At 37.3% G+C, this 27989-nt stretch overlaps 1 protein-coding gene across 10 annotated transcripts in view; it reads left to right on the top strand.

The window, feature by feature from the left end:
* TRIP12 (thyroid hormone receptor interactor 12) overlaps window positions 1-24784 on the top strand; it is a 79968-nt gene extending 55184 nt beyond the window's left edge. For 7 of the 10 annotated variants that reach the window (XM_014256142.2, XM_014256140.2, XM_014256146.2 and 4 more), the window contains 27 exons: window positions 211-328; window positions 469-625; window positions 933-1086; window positions 1618-1846; window positions 2551-2669; window positions 3287-3494; window positions 4559-4659; window positions 4780-4954; window positions 5325-5466; window positions 6312-6503; window positions 7161-7312; window positions 9126-9298; window positions 9737-9810; window positions 9920-10119; window positions 10914-11041; window positions 11328-11479; window positions 11945-12087; window positions 13334-13490; window positions 14468-14566; window positions 15083-15197; window positions 15483-15637; window positions 16168-16332; window positions 17525-17689; window positions 21019-21132; window positions 21948-22042; window positions 22248-22351; window positions 23389-24784. In XM_014256142.2, coding sequence (XP_014111617.1) covers window positions 211-328; window positions 469-625; window positions 933-1086; window positions 1618-1846; window positions 2551-2669; window positions 3287-3494; window positions 4559-4659; window positions 4780-4954; window positions 5325-5466; window positions 6312-6503; window positions 7161-7312; window positions 9126-9298; window positions 9737-9810; window positions 9920-10119; window positions 10914-11041; window positions 11328-11479; window positions 11945-12087; window positions 13334-13490; window positions 14468-14566; window positions 15083-15197; window positions 15483-15637; window positions 16168-16332; window positions 17525-17689; window positions 21019-21132; window positions 21948-22042; window positions 22248-22351; window positions 23389-23585 — 3983 coding nt within the window. In that variant the 3' untranslated portion in view covers window positions 23586-24784. The remainder of the gene's footprint in view (window positions 1-210; window positions 329-468; window positions 626-932; window positions 1087-1617; window positions 1847-2550; window positions 2670-3286; window positions 3495-4558; window positions 4660-4779; window positions 4955-5324; window positions 5467-6311; window positions 6504-7160; window positions 7313-9125; window positions 9299-9736; window positions 9811-9919; window positions 10120-10913; window positions 11042-11327; window positions 11480-11944; window positions 12088-13333; window positions 13491-14467; window positions 14567-15082; window positions 15198-15482; window positions 15638-16167; window positions 16333-17524; window positions 17690-21018; window positions 21133-21947; window positions 22043-22247; window positions 22352-23388) is intronic. The other 3 variants (XM_014256144.2, XM_088061271.1, XM_088061272.1) reach the window with 2 other exon arrangements.
* Window positions 24785-27989: the final 3205 nt, after the last annotated feature.

The raw sequence follows: 27989 nt of genomic DNA, 5'->3' as shown, positions 1-27989 counted from the left end.
AGTTGTCCCTTAAAGGAAAAACCACAAACCCAAAGAAGCCACAAACCCAAGACCTGAGAACAAACACATTTCTTAGTGTTTGGAGAAAGACTTTTGTCCTATAGTCCACTCTGTTTGCCTTGGGCAGTAACTATCTCTTCTGTGTAGTGTCCAACAGAAAATAGAATCCGTATATGATACAGGAAGTCTCATGAATAATAATTTTTATAGATATTGCAGAAACACTTCACTTCCTCCTTTGTGGAGCCTCAAATGGGAGTTGTCAAGAACAAATTGACCTTGTTCCAAGAAGTCCTCAAGAACTTTATGAACTTACTTCTCTTATCTGGTAAGTCTTGCAGTCCTAGGTTTTGGGCATGGTTGGTATGTTAAAATCCTTAACTTCACTAAAATATGGCAAACAGTTTTCAGCTTAGATGGACTTGATTGTATGCTTCTAGTAAAATACTGTTTTAATGTTCTTTACAGTGAACTGATGCCTTGCCTGCCAAAAGAGGGAATCTTTGCTGTTGATACTATGCTAAAGAAAGGAAATGCACAAAACACAGATGGTGCAATATGGCAATGGCGAGATGACAGGGGTCTCTGGCATCCCTATAACAGGATTGATAGTCGAATAATAGAGGTAGTAATTCCACACATTCGTGTGGTGATGCTTTTCAAATCTGCGTGCGGTTGTATAGGGAATTGAGTGCTTTCTCTGTCTTTAAAAAAATCACTCTTGATCTTTTTGAGTAAGAAGCACAAGTTTCCTCAAACATCCTGCTGTAATATTGCACTATTTTGGTGTTCAGCCGTACCAAATCACTTAATTGCTATCCTTATTGTATTTCTGTCACTGTTTTTCCTACTGTGTTACCCCTCTCCTCACCTTTCATACCGTTTTCTGTTTGTTAGGGATTTCTTAACTTTTAACTCTTCCTTGATTTTAGGCAGCTCATCAGGTTGGTGAGGATGAGATAAGTCTGTCTACACTTGGGCGTGTCTATACTATTGATTTTAACTCTATGCAGCAAATAAATGAGGATACTGGAACAGCTCGTGCCATTCAGCGAAAACCAAACCCTTTAGCCAATACAAATACTAGTAAGTACAGCTCAGGAAACACCTGGGCTTTCTAGTTGTGGCTAATTTATGCTAGGTTGTGCAGCAGTTTACTGCTAAATAGTTTTCTTACGGCTTCTGTGGAGCATCAAACTATTCTGATTTATATGAATGAAGAAAGCTTCATAACAAAACTTGGACTGTTGACATATACGCTTTTTAATGTGCAAACTCCTCCTGGGACTGAAAATGTATTGAATTGGGAGAGATCTGGGAATGTTCCTGGCTTGGGATTTCTGAACCAGTTGTTTTCATGCAGCTCTTTCATTTAACAAAGACTCTGTGAGGGCTTCTTACTATTATACAGGAATATGTAAGAAAACTGAAGAAAAAAGATCAAACTATTAGAAAAGAGGAGGTTTTGTACCTACTTAATGACTTTTACTTCTGGTTCTTGAATTTTATCTTTTCAATTTGAGAGCTGAATTAAATCAGTTTTAATAAAAGAAAGTAATCATTAGAGCAGAGATGAAAAGATCTGTCCAGTGATTTGTTGCGCACTTTCTCTCACAGGTGGACATTCGGAATTGAAGAAGGATGATGCTCGAGCACAATTAATGAAAGAGGACCCAGAACTGGCAAAATCCTTTATCAAAACACTGTTTGGTGTTCTTTATGAAGTATATAGTTCTTCAGCTGGACCTGCTGTTAGACACAAGTGCCTTAGAGCAATTCTTAGGATAATTTATTTTGCTGATGCTGAACTTCTGAAGGATGTGCTGAAAAACCATGCTGTTTCAAGGTGGGTTCATTAACTGCTGCAAATGAAATTAAATTTGAGCTTACAGCTCAAACTTGGTGATTACTTTCTTTGAATCATCTTTTTCAGGGAAAAATAATACTTTTAAAGTCTTAATTTTCTAAAAGCTGAGTCTGCCTGCTCTGCAGGAATTTTTTTGCATTACAGATTTGCTGTAGTTGCGAATGCTAGACATTCTTACTAGAAACTTAGGTGGCCTCTGGCTGTGTGCACTAGGAGTGTCTAATATTACCCTTTATTGGTTTTTTGATTTCTAAGAATTGCCTATGAAATTCTCTGAGGGCAAGATAACTTTTGAGGTAATGCAATGTGAACGATAACAGATACTAATAGCGTTCAACTGGTAAGTTTTATTCATGAAACCTCTCCTATATGTTACACATAAAGCTGGGGATGTGAGGATGCAACTGGAAAAGAAACCAAATAGTTTTTCAAAGACAGTACCAAGTTCCAGAACACCATGTTTATAAAAGTCTCTCTACTGTATGCCATGTTAAAACATAGTAAAAGTGATATAGGTAGGAAGAAAACTTCAGTGCTTTTATTGGTAGCTTTTATAAAAGCACTATGCAATTTGTTTGCTTTCAGTCTCCAGTGCTGTGTATACAAGATGAACTGACTTGATTTAAAAAGAAAAACCCAACCAAAAAACCACAAAGCTAATTCTAATAAATTGTCTGTTTTAGTCATATTGCCTCCATGCTGTCGAGTCAAGACCTTAAGATAGTAGTTGGAGCCCTGCAGATGGCAGAGATTTTAATGCAAAAGTTACCTGACATTTTTAGTGTTTACTTCAGAAGAGAAGGTAAATCGTGGTTTGTTTTTTTTTTTTTCTCTTCACCTCTTTATGTAGTATTTTAAAAATGTGTGTCCACTGTCCCCAGGCTGTAAAAATTGACCATTGTTCTTGAATAATAAAGGCACATCTGTGCAAGCTCCCCTTGTATTACTAGGGAGGAGCTGACCCAGACTCTGTAGGAGATGAGCTTGTGTTTTCAGAATCTGGAGCAAGTTTGTACAGGCTTATTGGATACTAATGAACTCACTTAGGCTGAAGATGGCTCACTGAAATTACATGCGAAGTCTTACTGGAGAAAACTGACGAATCTTTAGCCGGAAGTCTTTGTACTAGTCTTTGTGCTTGGGGTTTCTTTAGCTACTGTTCATACTGCTCTAATTTTTTTACTTTTTTAAGCTGTGTAAGTTAACTTTTTAAAGAAAATATTTAACTGTTTTTAAAGCTTAGTATTGATGGGTGGGGTGAGCAAATACTGCCTGCCATAGTCAAAGCAGAGGTTCCAATAACACACTCTGTTCTACCTTTTCAAATGTCCTTGTTCCTGCCACCACGTCTCTTACCGCCCCCTCCTCTCCCTGTACCCCAAACTAACCCACCAAACAAAGATCTATTCTGTCTCAAAGGGGTGATGCACCAAGTGAAGAACTTGGCAGAGTCTGAGGCTTTGCTGACAAGCCCCCCAAAAGTATGCACTAATGGATCAGGAACGCTGGGAACCACTACGACCATAAGTACTGGGACAGCCACTGCTGCCAGCAATGCAGCTGCAGATTTGGGCTCTCCCAGTTTACAGCACAGCCGGGAGGATTCCTTGGATCTGAGCCCACAGGGGTAAGTGCACTTCCTGAAAAATAACCTGTTCATTCTGGCTTTGGTGCTTTCTTGTTGTGGGGGTTTTGGGGTTTTTTTTATCTTACTTTTTTAAAAAAAGTCTTGAGTGGCATGGGCTGTCCACATGATCATCTGCATTTTGCCATGGTATTTTCCTGTAAAAAACTAAATTGGAGTGGTGTTGAATTTTTCAGTGGGTAGTTCAGATTAATTCTATATTAAATGTTTAAAAGAGGAAAAAAAGCCGTTATCAGGTAGTTAGGTCATAATTATATTAAATCATTTTCTGTTTTGGGAGAATGTCAAGAGCAACAGCTTGTAGTCTCATCTAACTGCTAAGGACAGTGATTCTTTCAGAGCTATGGGACATGGTTCCTTTATGCTGGAGACTGGAGGAAAAATAAATTATAATAAATTAAGTTTTGCTGGAAGGCAATCACTTTGAACACTTGTAGAATTAAAATACAGTGTAGGAATAAATTACTAGTTTGCTGTTATTTTAAAGGTCAGATATTTGTCACTTTAAACAAGAATTGAAATATGTGAACTTGTCAAATGTAGTGATTGATGAGTAAAAATGCCACAAATCGGTTAAGAAGTGTTTACTGGGCTTTTATAGGGAAGGCATGTCAAATATCCAATGTTGGTTAGAGCTTATTCAGTAGAGATTTGTGGATTTTTTTTCATTTTAAATCTGTTCAAATAAATGGATGAACAAATGGTTACACAAATTAAAGCATGAAAATGAGAAACCTCTGTTTATTGTCACTTCTGGCTATACTTGGCTGCTCATAATGAAAGATGGCAGCCAGCAAATCCCTTCCTTTCTGGATGGAGTTTGTCCTGTCAATTAATAGAGTTGAGGCCCCCCTGCTCCTAGAGGGGAATATCCTAGGGAATATCTTCGTTATGGGATGTTCTTGAATTCTGTTGAATTCTTGAACCTGTTCTTGAATTCTCAAGGAAGCAGCTGGCAGATGCATCTTAAACTGAGAGAGGCGTGTGTGCATGAATATATATATTCCTGGGTGGAAATAAGTAACTTCATTTTTAAATTTGGACAGACGACTGAGTGATGTTCTAAAGAGAAAAAGACTGCCAAAACGAGGGCCAAGGAGACCAAAATACTCCCCTCCAAGAGATGATGACAAAGTAGACAATCAAGGTAAATAATTCTTAAAGTATGATACTTTTACCTCCTTTTAAAGTAAGCTTATAAACTGCAGAAAGAGCTAGCTAGTAATATACCTGTTGATTTTAAATTTTGTCTTTTTATTCCCTCCAGCTAAAAGCCCTACAACTACTCAGTCTCCTAAATCTTCTTTCTTGGCAAGTTTAAATCCTAAAACATGGGGAAGATTAAGCACACAGTCCAACAGTAATAATATTGAACCAGCACGAACAGCAGGAGTAAGTGGTCTTGCAAGGGCTGCTTCCAAGGATACCATTTCCAATAACAGGTATGCACCCAAAAAAATCACAATACTTGTAACATGATGTTCACTATGATCAGGGGATTAAGTAGCAGCTACAAAGAAGTTGGAGCTTAACCAAAAAATATCCGGAAAAAGAATCAAGAAATTAAGGTAGAGAAAATAACATTGGAATAGTTTAAAAGTTGCATGGTAGGGAAAAATTGGAGAACTGAAAAAAACAATGCAAGAAGTGATCTGTAGAGAAAAGTACTTGACTGTGTTGGAATAAAAGTAAAGGGTTTTCTATGTCTGCTGTTTAACATGGACAGAATGATACTCAGGCTGTATTTACTTGTAATATTAATGTATGCAAATGCTAAGTGTGGCTAAACGCCTTCTGTGTGCTTCTTTACAGAGAAAAAATTAAGGGCTGGATTAAGGAGCAAGCCCATAAATTTGTAGAACATTACTTTAGTTCTGAAAACATGGACGGAAGCAATCCTGCACTAAATGTATTACAGAGACTTTGCACTGCAACTGAACAACTCAACCTCCAGGTTAGAAGTGGCAAACTTACTTACAGTTGGGGGGGAGTCATTTTTTGCCTTGACTTATGAGTCATTATGACTTGGAGTAATTTTTTAGAATGAGTGTGTAAGCTCTGACACATACAACACTTATGATAAAAGACCAGTCCTGGCAATGTATCATTTGCATAGCTTTTTATTTCAAATTTGAAAGCTCTACAGTTAAGTGTCAGGGATTGACTTTATTCTTAAAGAACAATACCATTTGTAGGAAGAACTTTGAGACTGGGGCGGGAGGAGGAGAGGGAAACAGCATTTTGTTAAAATGGTAGAAGAAATACAGATTGGGGAAAATGCAGTAGCATGTCAAGAATTTCAGCCTTGCTTTTCAGACAGTTGTGGTCCTTGACAGGTGATCCAAACATGTAACTTCTAAACCAGCACAGGAGCTGAGCTGTGCTCTGTGCTTTGATCTGAGCAATTGTTAAAATATGAAACTTTCCCTCCTCCTCTCTCCCACACAGATGTCCTGTAAAACATACCAATCTGAGTTGTTGGGGTTTTGTTTGTTTTTTTCATTAAACAGAAAGCATCCCTACTTGGAGCTCATCTTTACCTTGCATATGACAGGAATGCGACCTGTATTTTTTGTAAAAGTAGAGAAATTGTAGCTGTTGCCTGTAATGTCTCCCCTTGAACAGAAACATGCTTATCAGATTATTTGCCCTGTGTTGCTGCATCTATTGAGTTACTACACATTCCAGACTTTGCTTTTTTCCTCTCCCTTTAGAGCTGTTCCATGCAGTAGAAGGAAAACTAGCATTTCTTAAGCCCTTAATATCTGGGTAGTGAAACACTCCCTTTACATTTTTCAGGTGGATGGTGGAACAGAGTGCCTTGTAGAAATCCGTAGCATTGTCTCGGAATCTGACGTCTCCTCATTTGAAATCCAGCATAGTGGGTTTGTTAAACAACTGCTGCTCTATTTGACATCTAAAAGTGAAAAAGATGCTGTTAGCAGGGATATCAGATTGAAAAGATTTCTTCATGTATTTTTTTCTTCTCCGGTAAGTTTTCTTGTTTATTTTTTTTGGCATTAGTTGTCTTCCTCTCAAATTTTCTTTCTCAAAAAACATCTGAGAGTTTCTATGTAGACCTTACCTTAAAGGTGGAATACAGAAAGAATGTTTTGTTTATGTCTTAAGTTGTATAACACTGCAACTTTCACATTGTTCAGTGTCTTTATAGGTCATGAACTTTTTTGAGTACCCTGTAATTACAGAAAGTTCCACACAGCAGTGGAAAAAATTCCAAAATGGCCAATTGTCTGAGTTTTGAAGAATTTCTGTCTTTTGAGAAGTTGATGTGGAAGGAAAAAGTTTGGATAGTAATATTATCACTTAGGACTAAATACTGCAAGAAACTGCTGTTCTGTTTTTAAAGGAAGAAATTTGAAGTGGAAGAGAGGAAAGCAGATAACTCAAAATTCCAAAAAGCTTGTTGCTCATGGTTAAGGGTGAATGCTTAAAAGCTTTTTGGGCTAATCAGTTGAAACCAGGAGAGAAAAGTACATTCTTTGAAAGAGTTCTTTCATAAACTTGTGTCATTTACTCATCCTGATACTGCTGCTACTTTCAGTGAGAGCAGGGATTCTTAATTTGGGATATAAATTGTTTAGGATGGTGTAATTTAAGCAGGTAACAAAAGACTGGACTATATTTCAGCTTCCTGGAGAAGAGCCCCTTGGAAGATTAGAGCCATTAGAAAATGCACCTTTGTTGGCATTAGTCCATAAAATGAACAACTGCCTCAGTCAGATGGAACAGTTTCCTGTTAAAGTGCATGACTTCCCTAGTGGAAATGGAACAGGGAGCAGGTAAGGATTAATGCTCAGGTAACAGTTTTGTTGGGAGCTATTGTTTTCTAAAACCTGTTTCAAACAACACTAAAAGGACAAGTACAAGTAGAAGTACAATTACAAGAGGAGATAATGGAAACTTCTGACTCTGTTAAAGGCAGTAGCAATAACCCTTTATTTTTGTTTTTTTTTTGGTCAGAGGAAGATGGAATATTTTAGTAAATGTTTGCTTATCATCTTGAAACTTGTCTCACTTAAATTTGGGGTAATTTAAATGTAATCTCTAAATTTACCCTTTAAAAATCTAAATGTCTTCCTTGTCCCCATGTAACGCTGTAAACACTGCAAAGAAACAATCTATTTATTACTTGGACACTGTAATTTAATTACTCTGCTAAAAAACATCAATGTGCTCAACTTCATTATTCATATAGGTTCTGTTCTATATCTGTATCTGTAGGATGATAGTGCATTAAGTGATAAGGCTTGGCTGTCAATAGAGTTTAAAATGCTGTAGACCTGCCCTCAGTCTTAAGGTACAGAATAAATTTGCAATCCTGCTTGGTAGTTGTGTTACAAGTAACAAATTTGAGTGACTAAAGACCTGTTTCTACAATTTCTTTTCTATACTTCAGTAAATCAACACTCGTTTTTATTTATTATATAATAGTGAATCTGTTTCAATACAGTTGCATATAAGTTTTGAAAATATTTTTTGGTGCTGGTTAAAAGCTTAGCATGAGAGAAGGAGCATTGAAAATGAATTTTTGAAAATTTTTTTGTAAAATTAGAAATGCCAAAGGTCTTCTGTATCTCAGGTAGTTAAGGTAGTGTGGAGAGGTTTTTTTTTCATTAATGGTGACACAACATCCATGTAATTTGAATTGGAGCCTCACACAATAGCATTAATCTAACATTAAAATTCAGTACTTGTTTATTGTGAAACTTAGGATCAGTGGGAATTAATGCGTTACACAGATTTCTTATTAGAAGAAAATAGTGTCTGTCTACTGGCTTTTGCAAATAGTATTTGCTCTGTAATCTCAGAATGCTTCCTTACCTGTATTATTTTTGTAAAAAGTGGGATAACTACCAAAGTTAAAAAGCTGCTAATCATAGAAGCAAAATCCTGCTGTTCTTTTTGCTAGAAAATGAAATATGGGAAGCCAGAAAGCTGTAGCACTGTTTGACTGCAAGTTTTACTGTGGATTATGTCAATGAGGATTTTGAGGCATTAAGTTTTGGTAGTCTTTTACTAGCACCTGGAAATAGAAGCAGCCCAAGATAAGAGGCTTGTTGTATAAAACCAGCTAGCTTGAGTATTGATAGTTTGGTGAGGTGGAACGTATATACAAACTATTCTTGGCAAGAAAAGAAACAGAGGAGCATTCCGGTTTTCTCTTCAGGTCTTTATTGAAAAAAAATCTGTTGAAATGAACACATGTGTTTTCCATGCCCATTTCTGATCCTCGTTGCACTGCACATAAATACAGCTCTAAATCTCCTGTGTTATCAGCTGACCACTGAACTAGTTCAGATTTCAAAGATGGTCAGTATAGGCCATATTGTAATCAGACCTTAGGCTGAGCTTTCTCTATTTCATGTAGCTTCCAGATTTTGTTCAGCTTGGATTCTGTTGTTCTTATAGAAGACAACTTACAATCTATTTATCCAAATTATAGTAGCTTATTTTTAGAGATATAACCTGACAAATAATACTCTGAACAAGTAAAATCATAAATGCATATATAAGCCTATTTTATTGCATTTTTAATACAATTACGGTTATTAGATTCTTTGTGTAGCAACTTTTTTCACAAATTATTTTGAGTTTTTCTCTTAACAGAGGATCCCAAGCTTTAAAATTCTTCAATACACATCAATTAAAATGCCAACTGCAAAGACATCCAGACTGTGCTAATGTGAAACAGTGGAAAGGTGGACCTGTGAAGATTGATCCTCTGGCTTTGGTACAAGCCATTGAAAGATACCTTGTAGTTAGAGGTATTTATATATTATACAGTCACTTGTGTTTTCCTTTTTGGAATAGTTCCTGCTGTCAATGTAGAGTCTGTAAAAACCTGTGAGGATTATGCTGAAGACAAATGGATGGTACCTATGAAGATACCTTGCTCGCCAGGGAGGAGATTAAAGCTGTAGAGAATCTTCCTTTTCTGGGACAAACTGTTTTCTGTGGTAAACATTTCAGTCAAAATACTAACAGAAGTATTACTGCTTTACTGTCACACTGGCTGTAGCTTGGCATTTTTGATGCCAGGTGTTGATACTGAAATTTGTTCTAGCAGTTCTGAATCTTACTGTTTTTAACTGATATGTTTTGGAACTGATTTAAAGTTTTAGAAGTTATAACAGAGTACCAAAGCATTATTACCTTTAATGAAAAAAAGAAAATGAAGACATCCATCTTCTCTCTTGCCTCAGGTTATGGAAGAGTTAGAGAAGATGATGAAGATAGTGATGATGATGGGTCAGATGAAGAAATAGATGAATCTTTGGTAAGCTTTTGCTCTGGGACAGGGAGGGTGCAGTGTGGGCTGGGCCTTAAAGAAAAGCTATGCAACAAGTTTCCTAACTTGTATGGTTATTGTTTTTTTTTTTGTTCAGGCTGCTCAGTTCTTAAATTCAGGGAATGTGAGACATAGATTGCAGTTCTACATTGGAGATCACTTGCTGCCATACAATATGACTGTGTATCAAGCAGTCAGGCAGTACAGTTTACAGGCTGAGGAAGAGAGGGAGTCTACAGATGATGAAAGCAACCCACTGGGAAGAGCTGGGATTTGGACAAAAACGCACACCATTTGGTAAGTTGCCTAGAGAAATCCAGGAATAACTTCTCCAGTTGACTAAATGCATATATATCAAGAAATTTTGAATATAGCTATCTGTCTTTTTATCTCTTTGAAAACTGTGGAGCTTTGAATTTCCTGATGTGCTTGAGATATTTAAAACTTAGTAAGAATTCATTGCTAGCTCCTGATACTCTTTCTAGTTCCTGAGTTAAGCTGATGAACAAGAAATGGGGAATTTTAAATGACAGCTGCCAGATGGGGAGAAACGATTCTTAGTGTTAGGTAACTGACCATAAACAGTAGAGAATGTGCAGTATACAACTAATGGTCAACTTCACACTAATTTTTCTAGTTGATTGCTGTGAAAGTGAATGTGTTCTTCAGCCATACTCTGCAAGAAACATTGATGCATGACTGCTGAACATCTTAATGTTCAGCTGTCTCATTCTTTTTAATATTTAAATGTACTGAAGAAAAAAGCAAACAAATAAAACCCCACAAAACAACAACTGAAAAATGCCAAAACCTAACCTAACCCTAACCTCAGTCACTTTGGGGTTTTGTTTATGCATTTACCTTCTCTCCTTTCCCTTCATGGAGCTGAAGCATCCATGTTCTTTCTCCCCTGTGAAATACTTCACTTCAGAAGCTGGATCATAGCCCAGTGCAGTGTTCTTGTATTTCTGCTTTTAACTGTCATTCAAGTAAAGTTCTGGAAATCTGAAAACGAACACCTTTAAAAGTGCTTTTGGTTGTCTCTAAGTTAGCATTTCAAAGCATATTTTTAACTTCTGTTTACTTTTTAGGTACAAGCCTGTGCGGGAGGATGAAGATGGTAATAAGGACTGTGTTGGGGGTAAAAGAGGAAGAGCACAAACTGCTCCCACAAAAACCTCCCCTAGAAATTCTAAAAAACATGATGAGTTGTGGCATGGTGAGTGTGGTGCCTTATCTGTTAGACTTCCTCTCAGTCCTTTCAGAACTTTTGCAATGTTTACTGCTATTATAGTGTTTCTTTTAAAGCTGGCGTACTATAAAAACAGTAAGCATAAATTTCTAGCTGTATATTAAAACTAAAAATAAATATTTACTGAGTTGTTTAACTGAACTGTTGTATTTAAGTGAATGCCATGACTAATACTGCTTAGGCTCCTAGTAGTTAAATCTTGGGAAAACTTCTAATTGAATTGTTTTGCTAACATATTGTTTTTTCCTGCTAGATGGTGTATGCCCTTCGGTGTTAAATCCTCTGGAAATTTACCTCATATCTACTCCACCTGAAAATATAACATTTGAAGACCCCTCATTAGATGTTATTCTTCTTTTGAGAGTTTTACATGCCATCAGTCGATACTGGTATTACTTGTATGATGTGAGTAGAACAGTTTATAAATCACTTTGATACTTGGTTCAGGGCAGAACTATCTGTAACATTTTAAATAACCTTTTCCCCTTGTCCACTGCCCCTCAAGAAGGTAGAATAATGCAAATACTGCCATCTTCCCCTACATACTTCTCTAACTTCTGAGAAGATGAAGGCTGTAAATTCTTACGGTCAGTCATATTTTCTTTTTACTGTGTTGAACACAGTATCTGTGCTTTGTCGTTCCTTAAGTTCAAAGACCAACCTTATTCCTGGAAAGGAAATTAGTAGTAAACATCTGCTCAGTCCTTCTTTCGTGTCAGGGACTCTGGATGAACAAAACAGCAATGAAGGGTTTTTTTTTTACTTTCCATGATAAGCAAATTAGAAGCATTAAAAATCATTTTTAACAAAGACTTGCTGTTTCTTCCAGAATTTCTCTAACTAGAAATACATTGCTTTTACTTAACACAGAATGCAGTCTGCAAGGAGATAATTCCAACCTCGGAGTTCATCAACAGTAAACTGACAGCAAAAGCAAACAGGCAGCTTCAGGATCCTTTGGTAATTATGACAGGAAACATCCCAACTTGGCTGACAGAACTTGGAAAAACATGGTATGAGTGATTTGCTGTGTAGTGTCTCTAATTCCAGTTCAGTAGGGATCTTGGCTGGGCAGCACAGTGCGTGGTCCTTACAGGACTCTTGAGTGCAAAGTGTAGTGACAGTAGTCTTGCTGAGTTACATAGTGACACTTGGATGGATGTTTACACCTACATTGCATAGCTGAAATCACATTGAGGGGTAGGCTATGCAGAGTTTGGACCACTTCTTACAGAAGTTGCTGAACAAATCTGAAGGTTTTCCACTGAAATTTTGATTATTTGGGTGATGTTTTTTCTCCAGTTAAACTGCTTAATAGCATTCTTACTACCTCACTGTATTTGTCTTGGCACATTCAGTATGATACAAAGGAAGATATGTTTATAAATGATACTGATAAAAGAACCTAAACAGTTTTTATGAAGTTGTATACATAGTACTTTATAGTATCTTGATACAGAGTACAAGCCATAAAGCTCTTGCATTTGAAAAAACAAGAAATCAGAGTTGACATTCTTGGGTTTTTCAAGTATGTTAATTGCAGCAATATTGGTGATGACTCTGGAAATACATAGTCGGAGAAATTCTTTGGCCTCTCGTGTTAAAAATAAGATCTCTAACTTGCTTCATAAACATTCCAGATAAGACGATGAGCACGAATGTATGTTCTTAAACATCTGTAGTGTTCTTTATTCAACAAAACTGCCTTTTCCCTTAATGCCAGTAGAGTACCACACTGTTAACATGCACGTGACTTTGAGAATAGTGGAAGTGATTAAAACAAGAAGTTGTTCTCTTAGTCTTTCACAGACAATTTGAAGTAGTTTTTGCAAATGGTGGAACGTAGAATAGTGGTGCTGCTCTAGGCAGGTTCTCATGTCTTTCTGCTGCCAAATATGGGAACTAGAGCTTAAATCTTTTGTCTGTTGGATTTATTAATTGTAGAACAGTAGTGAACAAGGAATTTTATTTTCTGATGTAAACTTTGCACAGCTAAGGCATTCAAGTATTTGGAGTTACTTTTCAAGAAGGGTCAAAAGTTTCTGGATTTTTTTTGTCTCTTTCATGTACTGCATTTCTCAAAACATGTGCTCCTAAGTATTGTAACTAAAACTAAAGTGCATTCTGGAGGGCTTCCTTTGGAGGCTGCTTTCACCACAGAGTGTAATAAAGCACTAGTTTCAGACATATTATATTTCTATTGTGTTTTAAACTAAATGCTGTTTGGAACACAGCTGACTAATCCAATGCTCTTCACAGCCCATTTTTCTTTCCATTTGATACCCGTCAAATGCTGTTTTATGTAACGGCCTTTGACCGTGATCGAGCCATGCAAAGGCTACTGGATACTAATCCAGAAATCAATCAGTCGGATTCTCAGGATAGCAGAGTGGCACCACGGCTGGACAGGAAAAAAGTAAGTATGTCTTGTTCAAAATGGAATGAAGGATCTGTTTAATTTTTTGTCTTGTCTTTAATTGTGAGCAAGGCTTATTTCTCAACCTTGATGTTTTGGTGATATGGTGAGGAAGGGGAGGTGGGTTTTGTTCCTGCAGTCCCCCAGCAGAAGGTGCAGTGTCTTCTCTGTGCTGGCCGCATGAGGGCAGGAGGGGCACCCTGACATAATTCCTGAAACTAAACTCCAACAGTGAGCATGGAGTTTTAGGCAGCATTAGTCATATTTCCACATACTGGCTTGTAGACCTCTTGCTTGATTCTCATAAGAATTCAGGTAACGGGATTAAGACCCTTAATAAATAAAATAGTCCAAAAATACTATTTGGGGAAGGTGAATCACCTGTCACAACATAATAAAACTAAGCTGTGACTGTGTTAAATTTGAGGGAGTCTTCAATGTCTGCCTTGAATCTGGAGATACATTATCTTAAAATAAGATCTGCTGTATATGCTATATGATCTTGAATACCTGTGGGGAAAAACAGCTGGAGATACAAGAATCAAGTTCTAAAAGAATGTATTTGCCCACATGTAGGAATCCTTGTAATATTGGGGTTTTTGTTTTGGTTTCAGCATCTTTGCTCTGTTTTCTTCTCTATGTATAGTTTGAGGTACACAATATCACATGACAATACTTTGCTATATCATAGTCCTATTGGCATATTCTTGGCAAGAATAGCACCTGTTAGTTTTACTGATGTAAATGTAGGGCATTGATTTTTCATTTTATATTGAACACATACATTCTAAACAGTTTTCATATAGAAGCAAGAATTACTAAATCAAAGCATAAGCATACAAATTGTTGAACTGAACTGTAGAACTATTGGCAAGGGGTGGAAAAATGTGCATAACTGATTTTTATCTGTTGTAACTGCCTTGGGAGCTGGAACTTAAAGCCATAATTTCACTACATAAAACTTCTCTAATGTGTAGCGCACTGTGAACAGAGATGAGCTGTTGAAACAGGCAGAATCTGTGATGCAGGATCTCGGCAGTTCAAGAGCCATGTTGGAAATCCAGTATGAGAATGAAGTAAGTAATATCAACACAGTCTAATTTAACCCCTTTTTACTGAAGATTAATACAAAATAACTGCAGCTTTCCTAAAATGCCTTGGTCAGACAGTTTGTCTTTCACATTGCTGGTGCTGAAGAATTTCATCCTTTAATTATCCCATATCAGCTTGGTTGTAATTTTTAGTTGCTAGGAGAAGCTCTTTCTGATCTAAATCAGCAGAACTCATTTTTTTTCCTAACTCTTATGCAAACAGCTGTGTGTGTTACCTCTATAATACGATCATTTGGTAGTTAATACTTTTACTCCACTGTTACTTCCTCTATTATGTAGTCTTTCCGGGCTGCCTCTGTCATGTTGTAAATGTTCCTGTGGTTAGGTTCCCTAGGTGCTTTTTGCCATGCAGTCTTTTTTATAGCAAATAATGTATAATATTTCTCAGACTAAGTAAAGATTTTATATTCAAACTGACCTAATGGACTTATCTCATTTCCCCTTCTCTCCCCTCACTCTTCACCCCCTCATCCCCTGAAGGTTGGCACAGGCCTAGGCCCTACACTAGAGTTCTATGCACTTGTATCTCAGGAACTACAGAGAGCAGACTTAGGCCTTTGGAGGGGAGAAGAAGTGACTTTAGCCAATCCAAAAGGTAATTGCTCTACTACCTAATCTATAAATATTGATTAATATTGGATTGATTCTAAGTTGACTTCAGTTATGTAAAGAGCACCTCAGTTTGTGGTCAGATAATGTGCCTGATGATAGTGTGTGGATTTTTGTGAGTTTTGTATTGGTTTTTGTGTCTGTTTGGTTGGGGTTTTTTTTGTTTTTTTTAATAAGAAACTTAGGTTAAGGTTATCTGAATGCCACTTGCATCTTGAAAGAAACTAGCAGAGTAAATACTGAACTCTTTTCTTTCTATTTTCCTCAACAGGAAGCCAGGAAGGTACAAAGTACATTCATAACCTTCAAGGCCTTTTTGCACTTCCTTTTGGTAGAACAGCCAAGCCAGCTCACATTGCAAAAGTTAAAATGAAGTTCCGCTTTCTGGGAAAACTAATGGCCAAGGCAATCATGGACTTCAGACTGGTGAGAACAAAATAGAAAATCTGTTCTGAAGGAGTCACGTAAAAATGCTAGTTCTGACTGTTGAGGGATAAAAGCACTAAGAGTTAAATGGTATTACTTTCAGCTCTAGAAGTAAGGGCAGTCTGAGGCAGGGCAGGGAGCATGCAGCTGAACTTTTGTGGGAGAAAAGGGCAATACACGTTGAAAATCTTTACAGTGGCTTTTGAGACCATTGAGTAGAAAGGAAAAGCCATTATCTGCTATGTGTTGCAATCTCTTTCCAATCTTCTTTCAAGAAGATTGAAATTCTTTCAAGAATGTTTTGGGCTCATTGTAACTCCAGTTGCTGATTGCTTTAATATATATGCACTAGGCAGTCACTTGGGTTTTCTTGACTGTAAATTTCTGAGGCAAAAACACTAGGACATGGTGTTTTCGTGTGTTTCAGAACTATGACGTAGTATTGTAGATCTGGTCAAGAGGTGAAGTAGTAAAAGATAGACTCTTGGAAGACAGTTCAATACTAAACAGTTCAGTGCTTTCGTTTCCAGGTTGACCTTCCTCTTGGACTTCCTTTTTATAAGTGGATGCTACGACAAGAAACTTCCTTGACATCGCATGACTTGTTCAGTATTGATCCAGTTGTAGCCAAATCAATATATCACCTTGAAGACATTGTAAGACAAAAGAAAAGACTTGAACAGGATAAAACTCAGGTGGGAAAGTGACCCTAAGAATGGAAGAGTACATCTTTGCATGTTTGGATTTTATGAAATAGCAGTAATTCAGAACGTATTGTGGAGCTTGAAACTGATTGTGATAGTGATAATTACTTTGTTCTCACACAAAGTAGTTTTAATGTTATTAGATCAGTGGCTAATAATTACAAAACTGTCTTTTTGTAAAGTCTAGCACGAGAAACTCACTGTGGGATTCTTCTGTGTGATGAAACACAGTCTAGAAATGTCTAAAACTGCCAGATGTTTGCCCAACTTCTCTTTTGATTCACTTAAAAAAGACTAACCAACATAAGTATCAGAGGAAAAAAATCTATCCTTGCTTCTTGAACAGTCAAAAGTTTGGCTTTTTTACTAGTTGGTTTATTCAAAATGTCAGATTTTCATAGAAATGCCTTTTATGTAGAGTTGGTTTTTGTTTCTTTTTTCACTGACGAGTTGTATGCAGAACTGAGGTGAACTGTCATCATGTATGAGCATACAGGTTCTTTCAGACATACATTAGTTTTTCAAGGATATCTACTCTTAGCTGAAAATACCACAGTTCACTGTGGCATTAGTGATAAAAGGTGTTTGGCATACATGCTTTTTCTGCATCCAGTGTTAATAGATAGCAGGAAGTAATAACCTCCTTTATACTCCTAATACATCTGCTTTGTTTGGGGAAAGTAGTGCAAGCTTGTGGGTCTTTGTTCCTCTTTACCTCATTGTCACTCTCTCTCCTTGTTCATGGCATTTAACTTCCCAGGAATTTGAAAAACCTGAAACCTGGTGGATGAAAGCTGGAAGATGTCAGTATGCATGCCAAATATGAATGCCATTAACTGTTCTAAGGAAAAAACAGCCTCAGAGCTGTAGCATATTTCACATTTCCTTTTCTTGCTGTAGTATTTTCTAGATAGTCTGTCTTTTGGCATATTACAAAGCTGCTAGAAAAAGGTGCTCTCCTGTGATCTTTCCAGTTTATCCATTAAGCTTGTTTATCTGGTTTCTCTTGGTTTACTGTTACGCATGACAACTCCAGAAGGAAAACAAGGAGAGCTGTAGCAGTTTTAATGGTCATACTCTTGCAGAAATGTTTGATAAGTCAAAGCTGTTTTAGGAGTCGTAACTTTTGGGTAAGTTTCTTTGAATTAATTGTTCTCATTGGTTTTCACTTCCAATTTTTTAGACCAAAGAAAGTCTACAGTATGCATTGGAGGCTCTGACTATGAATGGCTGCTCAGTGGAAGATCTAGGGCTGGACTTCACACTTCCTGGGTTTCCCAATATAGAGCTGAAAAAAGGGGGAAAAGATACACCGGTCACTATCCACAATTTAGAGGAGTATCTCAGAGTATGTAAAAGCAAATCTATGACTAAAACTCTCTTTTTTCTTGCTCCCAGGTAGTTTGTTTCCATATATATTTCATTCTCATGAGCTAGGCACAACAATAATTTTTCTAATTAGGACTTCTCTTCTGTACTAGTTTATTACTACAGTAAAACTGTTAGAATCTAATTGCACCTGACTTGAAAACTGTGTAGTACAAAAAGTCTGGTTTATATATAATGAAGTCATCAGAAGTTTGGCTTTTCGGAGAAAAAGTATTGTAAGTGGATTCATTATAAGTGGTTATGATAATGAATTTTTTAGGAATAGTGATTTAGCAAATTATTTAGCAATAGTGATCTAACATCTGCTATCCAGTGGCCTTTGAACTGCTGTAATAGTAGTGTAATTTTTTTGGGCTCATACTTAAGAAAACATCAGACGTTGAGTCAAAATGAAAGCATTATATTCTTTTGTCCAAAAAGCCAAAACCAATCCAACAAAAACCCAACGAAAACCAGACCAGTCAACCAAAGAACCCCAAACACGTGTCAAAGAACCCCAAAACCTAAAAAGAATAAATAAGTAAAAGATAACAAAACATTGCCAGAATAAATTGACAGTACACCTGTGTATTGATTCATTCCTATGTCAAAAGTGACATAGGAAAACAGAAGGTTGATATTGCTGAACAAAGGTAGGAAGCTGTTTGTGTCTAAGGAAGTGATAAAGGTAATTGGTTAAAAACAGCCTGGAAAAGAGATGAATAGGGACAGCAAGAATGCAGTATTATCACATGAAGTTGTGAGTGGGATGTGGGGGAGGATCGCTGTATTCCAGTTACTAAATTTCATGACTGCCAGTTTCACTGAGAGGACTGTTAAGTTTTGAAGCACTGATCAGAAACACATCTGATGTTTTCGTAGAAACAATTCAATAACGGTCATGTAAATTCCTGCCTATCAGCTGAGAAATCTTGCAAAGGTATTCTGTAATCCTTATAAGTGAATATTGACTATTTTCTATTCCCTTTATAGTTCCAAACTGTTACCTGGCCACTTCTCATGTATTTGTTAAAAGTAAATTCTGCTAGTCAGTAATCACTTACAGAATTAAATATATTTGGATTTAAAACTCTTTGCAGACCTAACAGAGGAGCAATACAAACTTCTACAGTTTATTAGAAACAGAATTTGCAGTCTCTGTTTACTGAGTAATGTTGCATTCAAGCATTCCAGGCTGATTTCCATACTTTGCAGTCTTTTTTTTTTTCTTCCCTAAGTAACTTGTATCAGATATCTGATACACTGAGAGAGGCTTACAGATGGTTCAGCTGTCCTGTAGTTGTTCTGCTGCAGGCTTCTGGCATTTCAAAGGAAAAGATGACACCAGAAAACTTGCTCTCCTCCTTCTAAAAACTTTCGGAACTATTTTCTTAGAGGATCTCTGTGCAGTTTTTCCTGTCTTTTTCTTTTTAGCTTTATAGACTTGATGTGAAGGAAATAGAAAAGATTTCAGAGGGAATATTAATGTGCTCTCCATCACAAGTATGATGAATTGCATTTTAGAAACAATATATTTAATTGATCAGCTGGCCTGTACCCCTGTGGGTCAGCTGCCATGCTCTTGAACATGTCATTTTCATTAAAATCTTGTGTGAGAATTAACATGAAAAGTTGTTTATAAAGCTGGAATAGCCTACTGTTGCTTTTTATGCCTCTCCTGCCATCATGTCACTCTTCCCTCTAACTCCTTGTTTTCCCCCCAAGGACAGTTCCCACAGGAGCTGCCTTTATCAGAAAGCAAAACTGCTTCAGTTACCAGTATAGTGAAAGACTTTATTCTCTATCTTTTTTGTCTTTTTTTTTTCATCTTTCCCCCTGTATTATAAAGAGGCCACCTTGCTAGTTCTAAATTTGTGAACAAAAAGTTACAGTAGTGTAGCTTTGTCTAGCAATTTGATCTTCTCTTTGAATCCACAAGAATACAGTGCAGCTTAATTATGCCATGTGCTCTTGATCAGAAAAAGTAATCATAATTGTAGGTAAACAACTCTGCTGTTAGAATAGCCGTAGACTATTCTGTGTTGTAGAAGAGTTTTGTGTGCTGCTGGTGCTTACTACCTTCCTCTTCAGCATTAAAACTGGTTTGTGAAAGTAGTGCAGTGTAGCTCACGTGAAGTTCAATGCTTGACTCTTCTATTGGAAAACTTAGGAACAGATCCTAATGAGCTTTTGTATCTTGGGAGCTTTCTGGAAGCAGTAACTCTTCAGTTGTTGGAAAAAGGTTACATACTTGCTTTAGGATTCCATCAAGACCTATGAACTTTTTAATCCTGTTCAGATGCATCCATAGATGACTTTAATCAGCACCACAGGCCAGAGCTTTTAACACATTTTAAACTAGTAGTTCTGTGTTGACAACACATCTTTTATAACAATCCCTTGTTTCCTGCTGGTGTTAAAGATATCCAAAGCAAGTATTATCATCAGTAGCACTGACTGACAAAAGAACCTGAACTTGGCCTGCAATATGCCATGTAAAATACCTTAATTTAGTGGAGAAATGCTGGCTGCATGAGATCTATTTAAAAGAACTCCGGTCTCATTTGTGACATTTGCCCTTTCTCCCCTCAAACAGATTGTAGTTTCAGTATGTGCTGTCCACTTTGGAAGTTAATTTAATGTTGAGGAGGTAACTACAGATACAAAACCAAAATAGAAGAATTACCCTCAAAAAGCCTAGATTAGTGTCTTACTGTCTTTTGCATTATGATTCTTAATTTGAAATTAAGTTACTTTTTTTGTTCCTATGTATTCTTACAATATTAAGCTACTTAATATATCAAACAGGCTAGAGTTACTTTTTTTAAACTTATATGGGTCCCTGTTCTAATGTTATTTCCATGGGGGAGATTAAGGTAATACTACCAATGATGCCCTATGGATTTCTGCTTCAGGTGCTGCATTTTAAGTGGTATAGAGAGAGAGCACCCTAGGTAAGGCTTCTAAAAATAACAAATATTCAAATTTACTTTAAATTGTTCTGTTAAGTAAGTTCAGTTTAACCAGCTATTTTGAGTTCGGTTTGGATTTTTTTTAAAAACAGGAAAGTAAGTTGTTTAAATTCTGCAAAATGTTCATGTTACAGGTAATCTAAACTATGAATTAAGGCAGAATGAGGCAGTGCTATGGAGCAGCTCCATGAATTAGTGTGTACCCTGTGGTAACTCCAGTGAGCATATGGCTGGGCTGCTGGAGCTTGGCTTCTGCAGTTGTACTCTTTTGTACAGTAGTGATCACTGCATGCTTCCTTTGTTCAAATTACATTCTTTTTTTTTTCTTTCCCTGCAGTTGGTTATATTCTGGGCACTAAATGAAGGTGTTGCCAGACAGTTTGACTCCTTCAGAGATGGATTTGAGTCAGTGTTTCCCCTTAGTCATCTTCAGTACTTCTATCCTGAGGAGGTTGGTGAACTGTTTTGCTGCTATTTTTATAACCTTTATCTGCATTTATGGGCAGTCTTAACCTAGGTGCAGGGCATTTGTGATATTCAGATGGCATGGCATTTCTGATGCAGGTCAGTAAAAGTGAGTGTCACTGAAATTTCACACTTAACTCTTAAACATTTCTCTGTTCAGTAGTCACTTATTTAAAGTTTATATTATGAACAGCTCCATTTTCTTTAATTGTGTGTATCCAGCTTTTCTGAGTAGTGTTTTAATTTATCTACTATACTTCATTTCTCTATGGAGTGTGGGTACTCTTAATTCCTTGTATTGCACTACCTCTGAATAGCTGTAGATAGATGTGGACACTACCTGGGTCTTCTATTAAAACAATAAAACAAGTAGTCAGCTCTTCAGCAAAACTTCAGACAGTAAGAAGAAATTCAGATGAAGGGGTAAAGAATAAGGATAGTTGGTTTTTCTTTTTTCTCACCACCACATCAGTTTCCTTGTAAAATGCTCAACACTAAGTGGACTGAATTGAATCATAATTATGGTTCTCTGGACTAAAAAAGAGAATGTTTTATTCTTCATTGAGGGAGTCTGTTTAAAGACTGTATTTTGAGGGGTTTGTTTACCTTTATAAACTCAGATCTTTGACTTCAAGAACAAACATTAAAGCAAACTTTAATGTTTTAATTTTTTAACAGCATTTTTTAATGTTTTTAACACGCTTTTAACAGTGTGTTAGCCAAGCCCTTGTGCTACTTCTGTCTTTCTGGTGCTTTTAAAGGCAAAGGGGAACATTTACTCCTTGTTACTTAATTTTACAGTTGGAACAGCTCTTGTGTGGGAGCAAGACAGACACTTGGGATGCAAAGACTTTAATGGAATGTTGCAGGCCTGATCACGGTTATACACATGACAGGTAATAGCATGTTGTTCTTGTTAAACAAAAAACCAAAGCAGTAAAAAATGCTTTCTTGAAATAATCTTAATATACATTGTTATTCAAGCTAAAAGAACTGTATGACATTTATATGAAAATGTTCTTACTGTGCTGAATATGAATATGATGCAGTTATTTTACCTATAAACAAAATAATATTCTCTTGGTTCTTTTCCCTCCGCAGTCGAGCAGTGAAGTATCTCTTCGAAATTCTCAGTAGTTTTGATAGTGAGCAGCAAAGACTGTTTCTTCAGTTTGTGACAGGCAGCCCCAGACTGCCTGTAGGAGGTAGGTTTCTGTCATTGCATATTGTTGAGCATGAAATCACTGTTATTATTGATGTATTTCTGAATAAGATGATTACTTCAGTATAGGAAGGAATTCCTTAACTTGCGTATTTAAGAGATTTGTACTAGTTTCCCATTTCTAATTTCAGAAGTGGCTGGGCAGACTTCACGTATAATTCTCATAACCTTTGTGTTATGACGTATCTCATGATACATCCTACAGTTGACTCTCCAGGTTTAAATTATTGCCAGAAAATATGTCAGAGGGCAAAAGAGTTCAAAATTTAAATAAAACTGAAATCTCCTAATACTGTATTTTTTGGCTAGAGGTGCATTAAGTTATGGCAACAAAATGATGTATTGTAACCTGAAAACAATAGTCTCCTTTCTAGAAAGGTGACAACACTTAGGATGATATTAATCTTATTTAATTTCTCCCCCTTCTGAATTTCAGCATTTAGGTAAGAGAGTGCAGTAAACAGAGAAATTTGCTGTCTTTGCTAGGGACTGTTGTAGAATACACATTTCACTGTATTCTCAGCTGAGCTCTTTGCAGGTGAAAACAATTCATGCGTCAGTTCCAATATTTACATTCTGGGATTTGAGGGGAAGAATTGATTATTATTTTTTTCTTTCTAAGTATATTTTGGAGACATGGTGCAGACACAATTGAGTGCTGGGAGTATAGAAATGATAGCTGGTATAAGAACAATCATGTCCTAGAGTCACAGATCATGCCTGAGAATTTTAGAAAATGCGTGTGAAGCCAACAAACATAAAAATACTATGATTAGAATAGAATTTTTACACATACAGAACACAGTTAAAAGGAGATTAATCCAGCTTATTCCTTTATTTTAAATGCACCTTGGAAGACAAATCTGCAGGCAGGATTTTAGGTATTTTTAGCTTGTTGTGCAGCTTTCTACAGCTGTATTCTGTTGTGCGATGCGTACGTCTGTCACTGGGCATGTCTGCAGTCAGCTGTGGGTGTTCAGGAGGAGCAGCCTTATTCTGAGTGTCTTTTCTCATTACTAGGTTTTCGAAGTTTGAATCCTCCCTTGACGATTGTACGGAAGACATTTGAGTCCACAGAGAATCCCGATGATTTCTTACCCTCAGTAATGACTTGTGTGAACTATCTCAAATTGCCGGACTATTCAACTATTGAGATAATGCGTGAAAAACTCTTGATAGCTGCAAGAGAAGGGCAGCAGTCATTCCATCTTTCCTGATCACAATGAAAAATACAATGTCTGCCTGTTACAGCAAAAGAGAAACTCATGATTCTTTTCTAAATATATCACCTGAGTCAAGGAAACGTGTTACGCCTTCTTGTTGTAGAAAAACGGCTTGCAGATTATAAACAAAGACACTTGGTTGATATTCATTAAAAGCCCCTATGGACTTAAAAGTGATCAGGCCCTAAAAGTTGTTGTGACAAGGTTTCTTTAGCAAGTTCTTGTTTAAATTATCATTTATTTGATGAGTGAAGTTTTTAACTTGCTTTGCTGTGTGAAATTTAAAAAGGGATGTTTTTCCAGGCTGGAACAATAAATGTCGCTGTGCAGTTTAATACTGGGCTGTGTGTATCCATCTAGCTAAGTCTGAAGTTTTTCTTCCAAAGACAACTTTTGTACATAAGTACAGAAATGAAAATACACCATGTATTTGACAAATCTAGTTTAGTAGACTAGTTCTGTGTACCCTCACCTGCCTCTAATTTTACCCATCCTCATGTATTGTCTGATGTGCAATTCACTTGGTTCTTTTTGTGTGCAACATTCAACAATTGTTATGTTTTGGTTAGCATGGGCATTTAACTGCTCCGTGCCTCTTTCTCTGATTAAGATAATTTAAATTTTACTGAAATCAAATATATATTGTCAATATAATTCAGCCTTTGTAACTAGGTAGAACCTTTCTTATAGCATAGTTTTACTGTAGTGGTAGGATATAATGGCAACAGTCGTTACCAGAGCGCTCCAGAGCTGTTTACACAGTGATTCAGGCAGCAAAAGCCTCGTACTGGAGGCAAGGAAGAATTATTTCTTTCATGTAGTTGAAGTCCAACAGCTTGGGCTGGCCAGTGTGTATTGTGGTAAGGCCCAGAGCATTTCGAATTGATGTACAAGTTTTTTTAAAAGACAAATTAGTCATTTCATTCCCTGTTTGAGTAAACAGTTTTCCTGTTCTTGATCTAATCTAAGTTCCTGGCTAATTTTGTAGTTTTTCTCCTTTTTTTTTTTTTTTTTTTCTTTCCCCCCAGTGCTAGCTTGGAACAAGCAGTTCAGCCTTTGTCTTTTGACACAGATAAAGCACCTGTAAGCAATGCTCTGTCCAACTGTTTTATGTGCTGATTTCTCAAATCTGCAATAATTTACTTCATCAGGTTAATGTTTTTACCTGAATATAAATAAAAAAGTTTGCTTCACCTTTTTGTTCATAGTTTTGTACTGTATGCCTAAAGCTCAATTGTGTAAATTACTGTAATGCAAGTAAATCATCCTAAATCTACTTGGCTAACAACCTGCAACTTGTGGATGATTTACTACTAAAACAAGACCTTTTAAGACCTCCAACTTTGAGGGAAATTTTTTCCTTTCTATGCGTTCCAAAAACGGGCAATTACAAATATTCTTGAGATGTACCTGCTACATAGGTAATCTTTATGAAAATGTGATAGTTCATTACTTTTATTCAACTTTGAGAAATCAAAATTCCTTTCAGTGCTTAGAAATTGTTAAATTCTGGCTAATCAGGCTAGTTATTTCCCCTAAACTAACAAGTTTTCTTTTATCCAGCTGAAGAACTCGTACTTCCAGAACATGTAACGGACATTCTTCCGGTGAACATTCACAGAATTACCTGTGCTTGCTCAGACCAGTGCCACTGAAATGTAATACAGACCTGTCATGAGCATGAGTAGAATGTGAAATCCTTGCACAAAGAACCTGATAACTGAACAGTTTTTTATTACCGTACTAAACCCGACCGAAGGCGCTTCACCCTGTACATACAATAATGGTAGCGCGCAGTGCGGCATAGTTTGCATCCAACTTCAAGGCAGTGTTTAAACTATGGACTGGTGTTTAAATTGTTCTGATAACTTGATCAAACTGAGCACAAACAAGTGTTTATAGTGTGTGGATAGCAATTTGTTCATTTTTTAAGGTTCTATATTTTAAAAAAACTGACTTGTGTAAAAAAAAAAGAAAAAAAGCTAATATTTTGTATTAAAACATCATGTGTATTGATACTTTTTTTACCCATGTTGTCTCCCTCTAGAATCTGGCTTTCATTGACTTGGAAATTTTGAGGAACTTTCAGTTTTGATAGTGTAACTGTTTGTGTAACTGTTTCAGTGGGAAAATAAGTTGGTTGCCTGTTTAAAAGGAAGGAAAAAACAAGTACCTGTGGTGATGTCATTTTGGTTGTTCTGGCTGTCATTTTCAGCACAGACTAAGGTTTAAGTTTGCCTGAAAAGTGAGTGAAACCCTTTTGGGTGACACTGTTTTCCTACCAAGGCAGCTTTTAGCATATTAGAAGAGCAGTGTGGCTTAAAAGGTAAAGATAGTAAATTAAAAGAAGAAACTGAAAAGTCACATTTTGCATGACTGCAGTACTGTCCTGCAAACAAATTATATATCTAAGAGTAGTTCAGAATGAGTAAGAGGGGTGGTGCGAGATTTGAAGGATTCCTCCTGTTCAGGAATTTTAGATTAAGGGAAAAGCTCACTAAAATCAATCCCTGGGTGTGTGTAGTCATGTGCTTTGTATACCTTTATAAGGTATAATAAAAGGTGCAGTCAGAAATCTTATTTTTTAAAACAGATGCTTTTTTTTTAGCATGGTAAGTTCAACTGGTTTTAGATAACACCACCAGTTACTATTTTGGATGAGTTTCATGTCCTTCTGTATTAAGGAGAGCAGCAAAAAAATCATTCATGGATGAAAGGGCCCTCCCAGGCACTGATAGCTGCTGCTGAACTTATGCAATATTTTTTTGTTGTTGTTAGATGTTGGCTTTTTACCAAAATCTCTGGTTTTGGGAACACTTTAGCATCCCATCTGACATGAATTAGTTACAATGCTGCTTCATGTTCTCTAGGAAGGTGCACAAGGATTAATTCTGATCATGTGTGAAGTCCCCATGACCACTGCCATACTTAATCAGATACTCAAATTTCCATATGCAGACTGCTAGCATAATTGAATTGCCCAGATTCTTCCTTCTTTCCCCTCAATGGTGTGTTTTACTTTCTTCTGTCTCCTTTCCCTTACTGAGCTCTCCTCTGATGAGAAGGTGGGTGCCTAAGGGCAGGGACTGATAAAATTCTAGGTGCCTGTGACACTTATGCCCTGTCTTCTGGCCCCTGCTGGAGTCAGGTCTGTCATCTGTGGAGTTTCTGGGCCCTGGCCCCCCTGTCTTCACATGAGTAGTACCAATTCCTATGCTCTGAGCAGCCTGTACTCCGCAGAGGCAGGAAATAAGGGCCTACCTGGCATGAGAGAGAATGCCATGGTTTCAGTATGAATGTGCCTCCCTCAAGCCAAATCTTTGCTAAAGCTGTTGGCAGAATGGAGAGAAATGAAAAGCCTCGCTGAAATGGATTCTGGAATGCTGAAATTTGAAGGGGAGGTGTGTAAGCTGCTGATAGGTGAACCTTTTCAGGGCTTGCCCTGTCTTTCTCCTACTTTCTTTTTGTGGTCTCTTGATTGCTTGAACTGGAAAACATCTGTGCTATGTGACCTCTTCCTGTGATCCTGCGGGAACTCCCCAGTGTCTGTTCCCAGCGTGCCATGTCTGTCCCACTGCCTTGTGTTTTCAGGAGCTTTTCTCAGGTGAGTGTAGGTGATTGCCCCAAGTAGGAGTGGTCACCCCAGTCCAGTACAGCAGCACAGGCAGTGCTTGATCAGAACACTGTGCCTGTTGGTACAGCAGATGGAGAACGTTCCATCCTCTGCTGCCTGTGGCTGACAGCAAATTGCTCAAGGAATGACTGATGCCTCTAGAGGAATACAATGTCCTTGTCTCCTGGTACTGAAATATGCCTGTATTGATCAGGTATGAAGCTGCTTTTGGGGCAGAGGGAGGAACAGATCCTGGGTCTCTTGCTTTCCCGTGTGCATCTGAGGACTAAGTGATGTCTCAGGCTGCAAGCAGAACTAAGCAGAGAGAGAATAGTTAAGAGACATCCAGTATTTTCAAGGCACTAGCTTGAAGTTCCTGATAGCTCTGGATCTAGTTTAGAAGCAGGTTCTGAAAAGCTAGTTCAAAGAGCAAAAAATAGCAAAGTGCTACAAGATAACACAAAAACCCAAACTACCCTAAAAGGTGTTAACAGTGAACATGAAAACTCCTCTCCCACCCACCCTTCACAAAGTGGGGAGGAATTCCTAAGTCCTGTAATTTTTTTCCCTTAGGAATAGCACTGAGCTGTTCAAGCTGGTTAGGGGTGTGTTGGGGTAAAGCAGCACACGTACTTCGGGTTTGGTCTTGTCTGCCCTTGTCCTGTTTCCTCTCAAACTTCTCCCTCTAGGATTAGGATTGCTAAACCCCCATAAAAGGGAGAAGTAGATAAGCCTGGGGGAGAATGTGGGACAGCAACCACCATCCTCTCTTGCCTGAGAACAGG

Source organism: Pseudopodoces humilis, chromosome 11, assembly GCF_049639895.1.
Source record: "Pseudopodoces humilis isolate 2021_Gansu_Grassland_sample_001 chromosome 11, ASM4963989v1, whole genome shotgun sequence".
Classification (NCBI taxonomy): Eukaryota; Metazoa; Chordata; class Aves; order Passeriformes; family Paridae; genus Pseudopodoces; species Pseudopodoces humilis.
The sequence above is the reverse complement of the archived record's forward strand: the minus strand, read 5'-3'. Positions and strand labels throughout refer to the sequence as shown.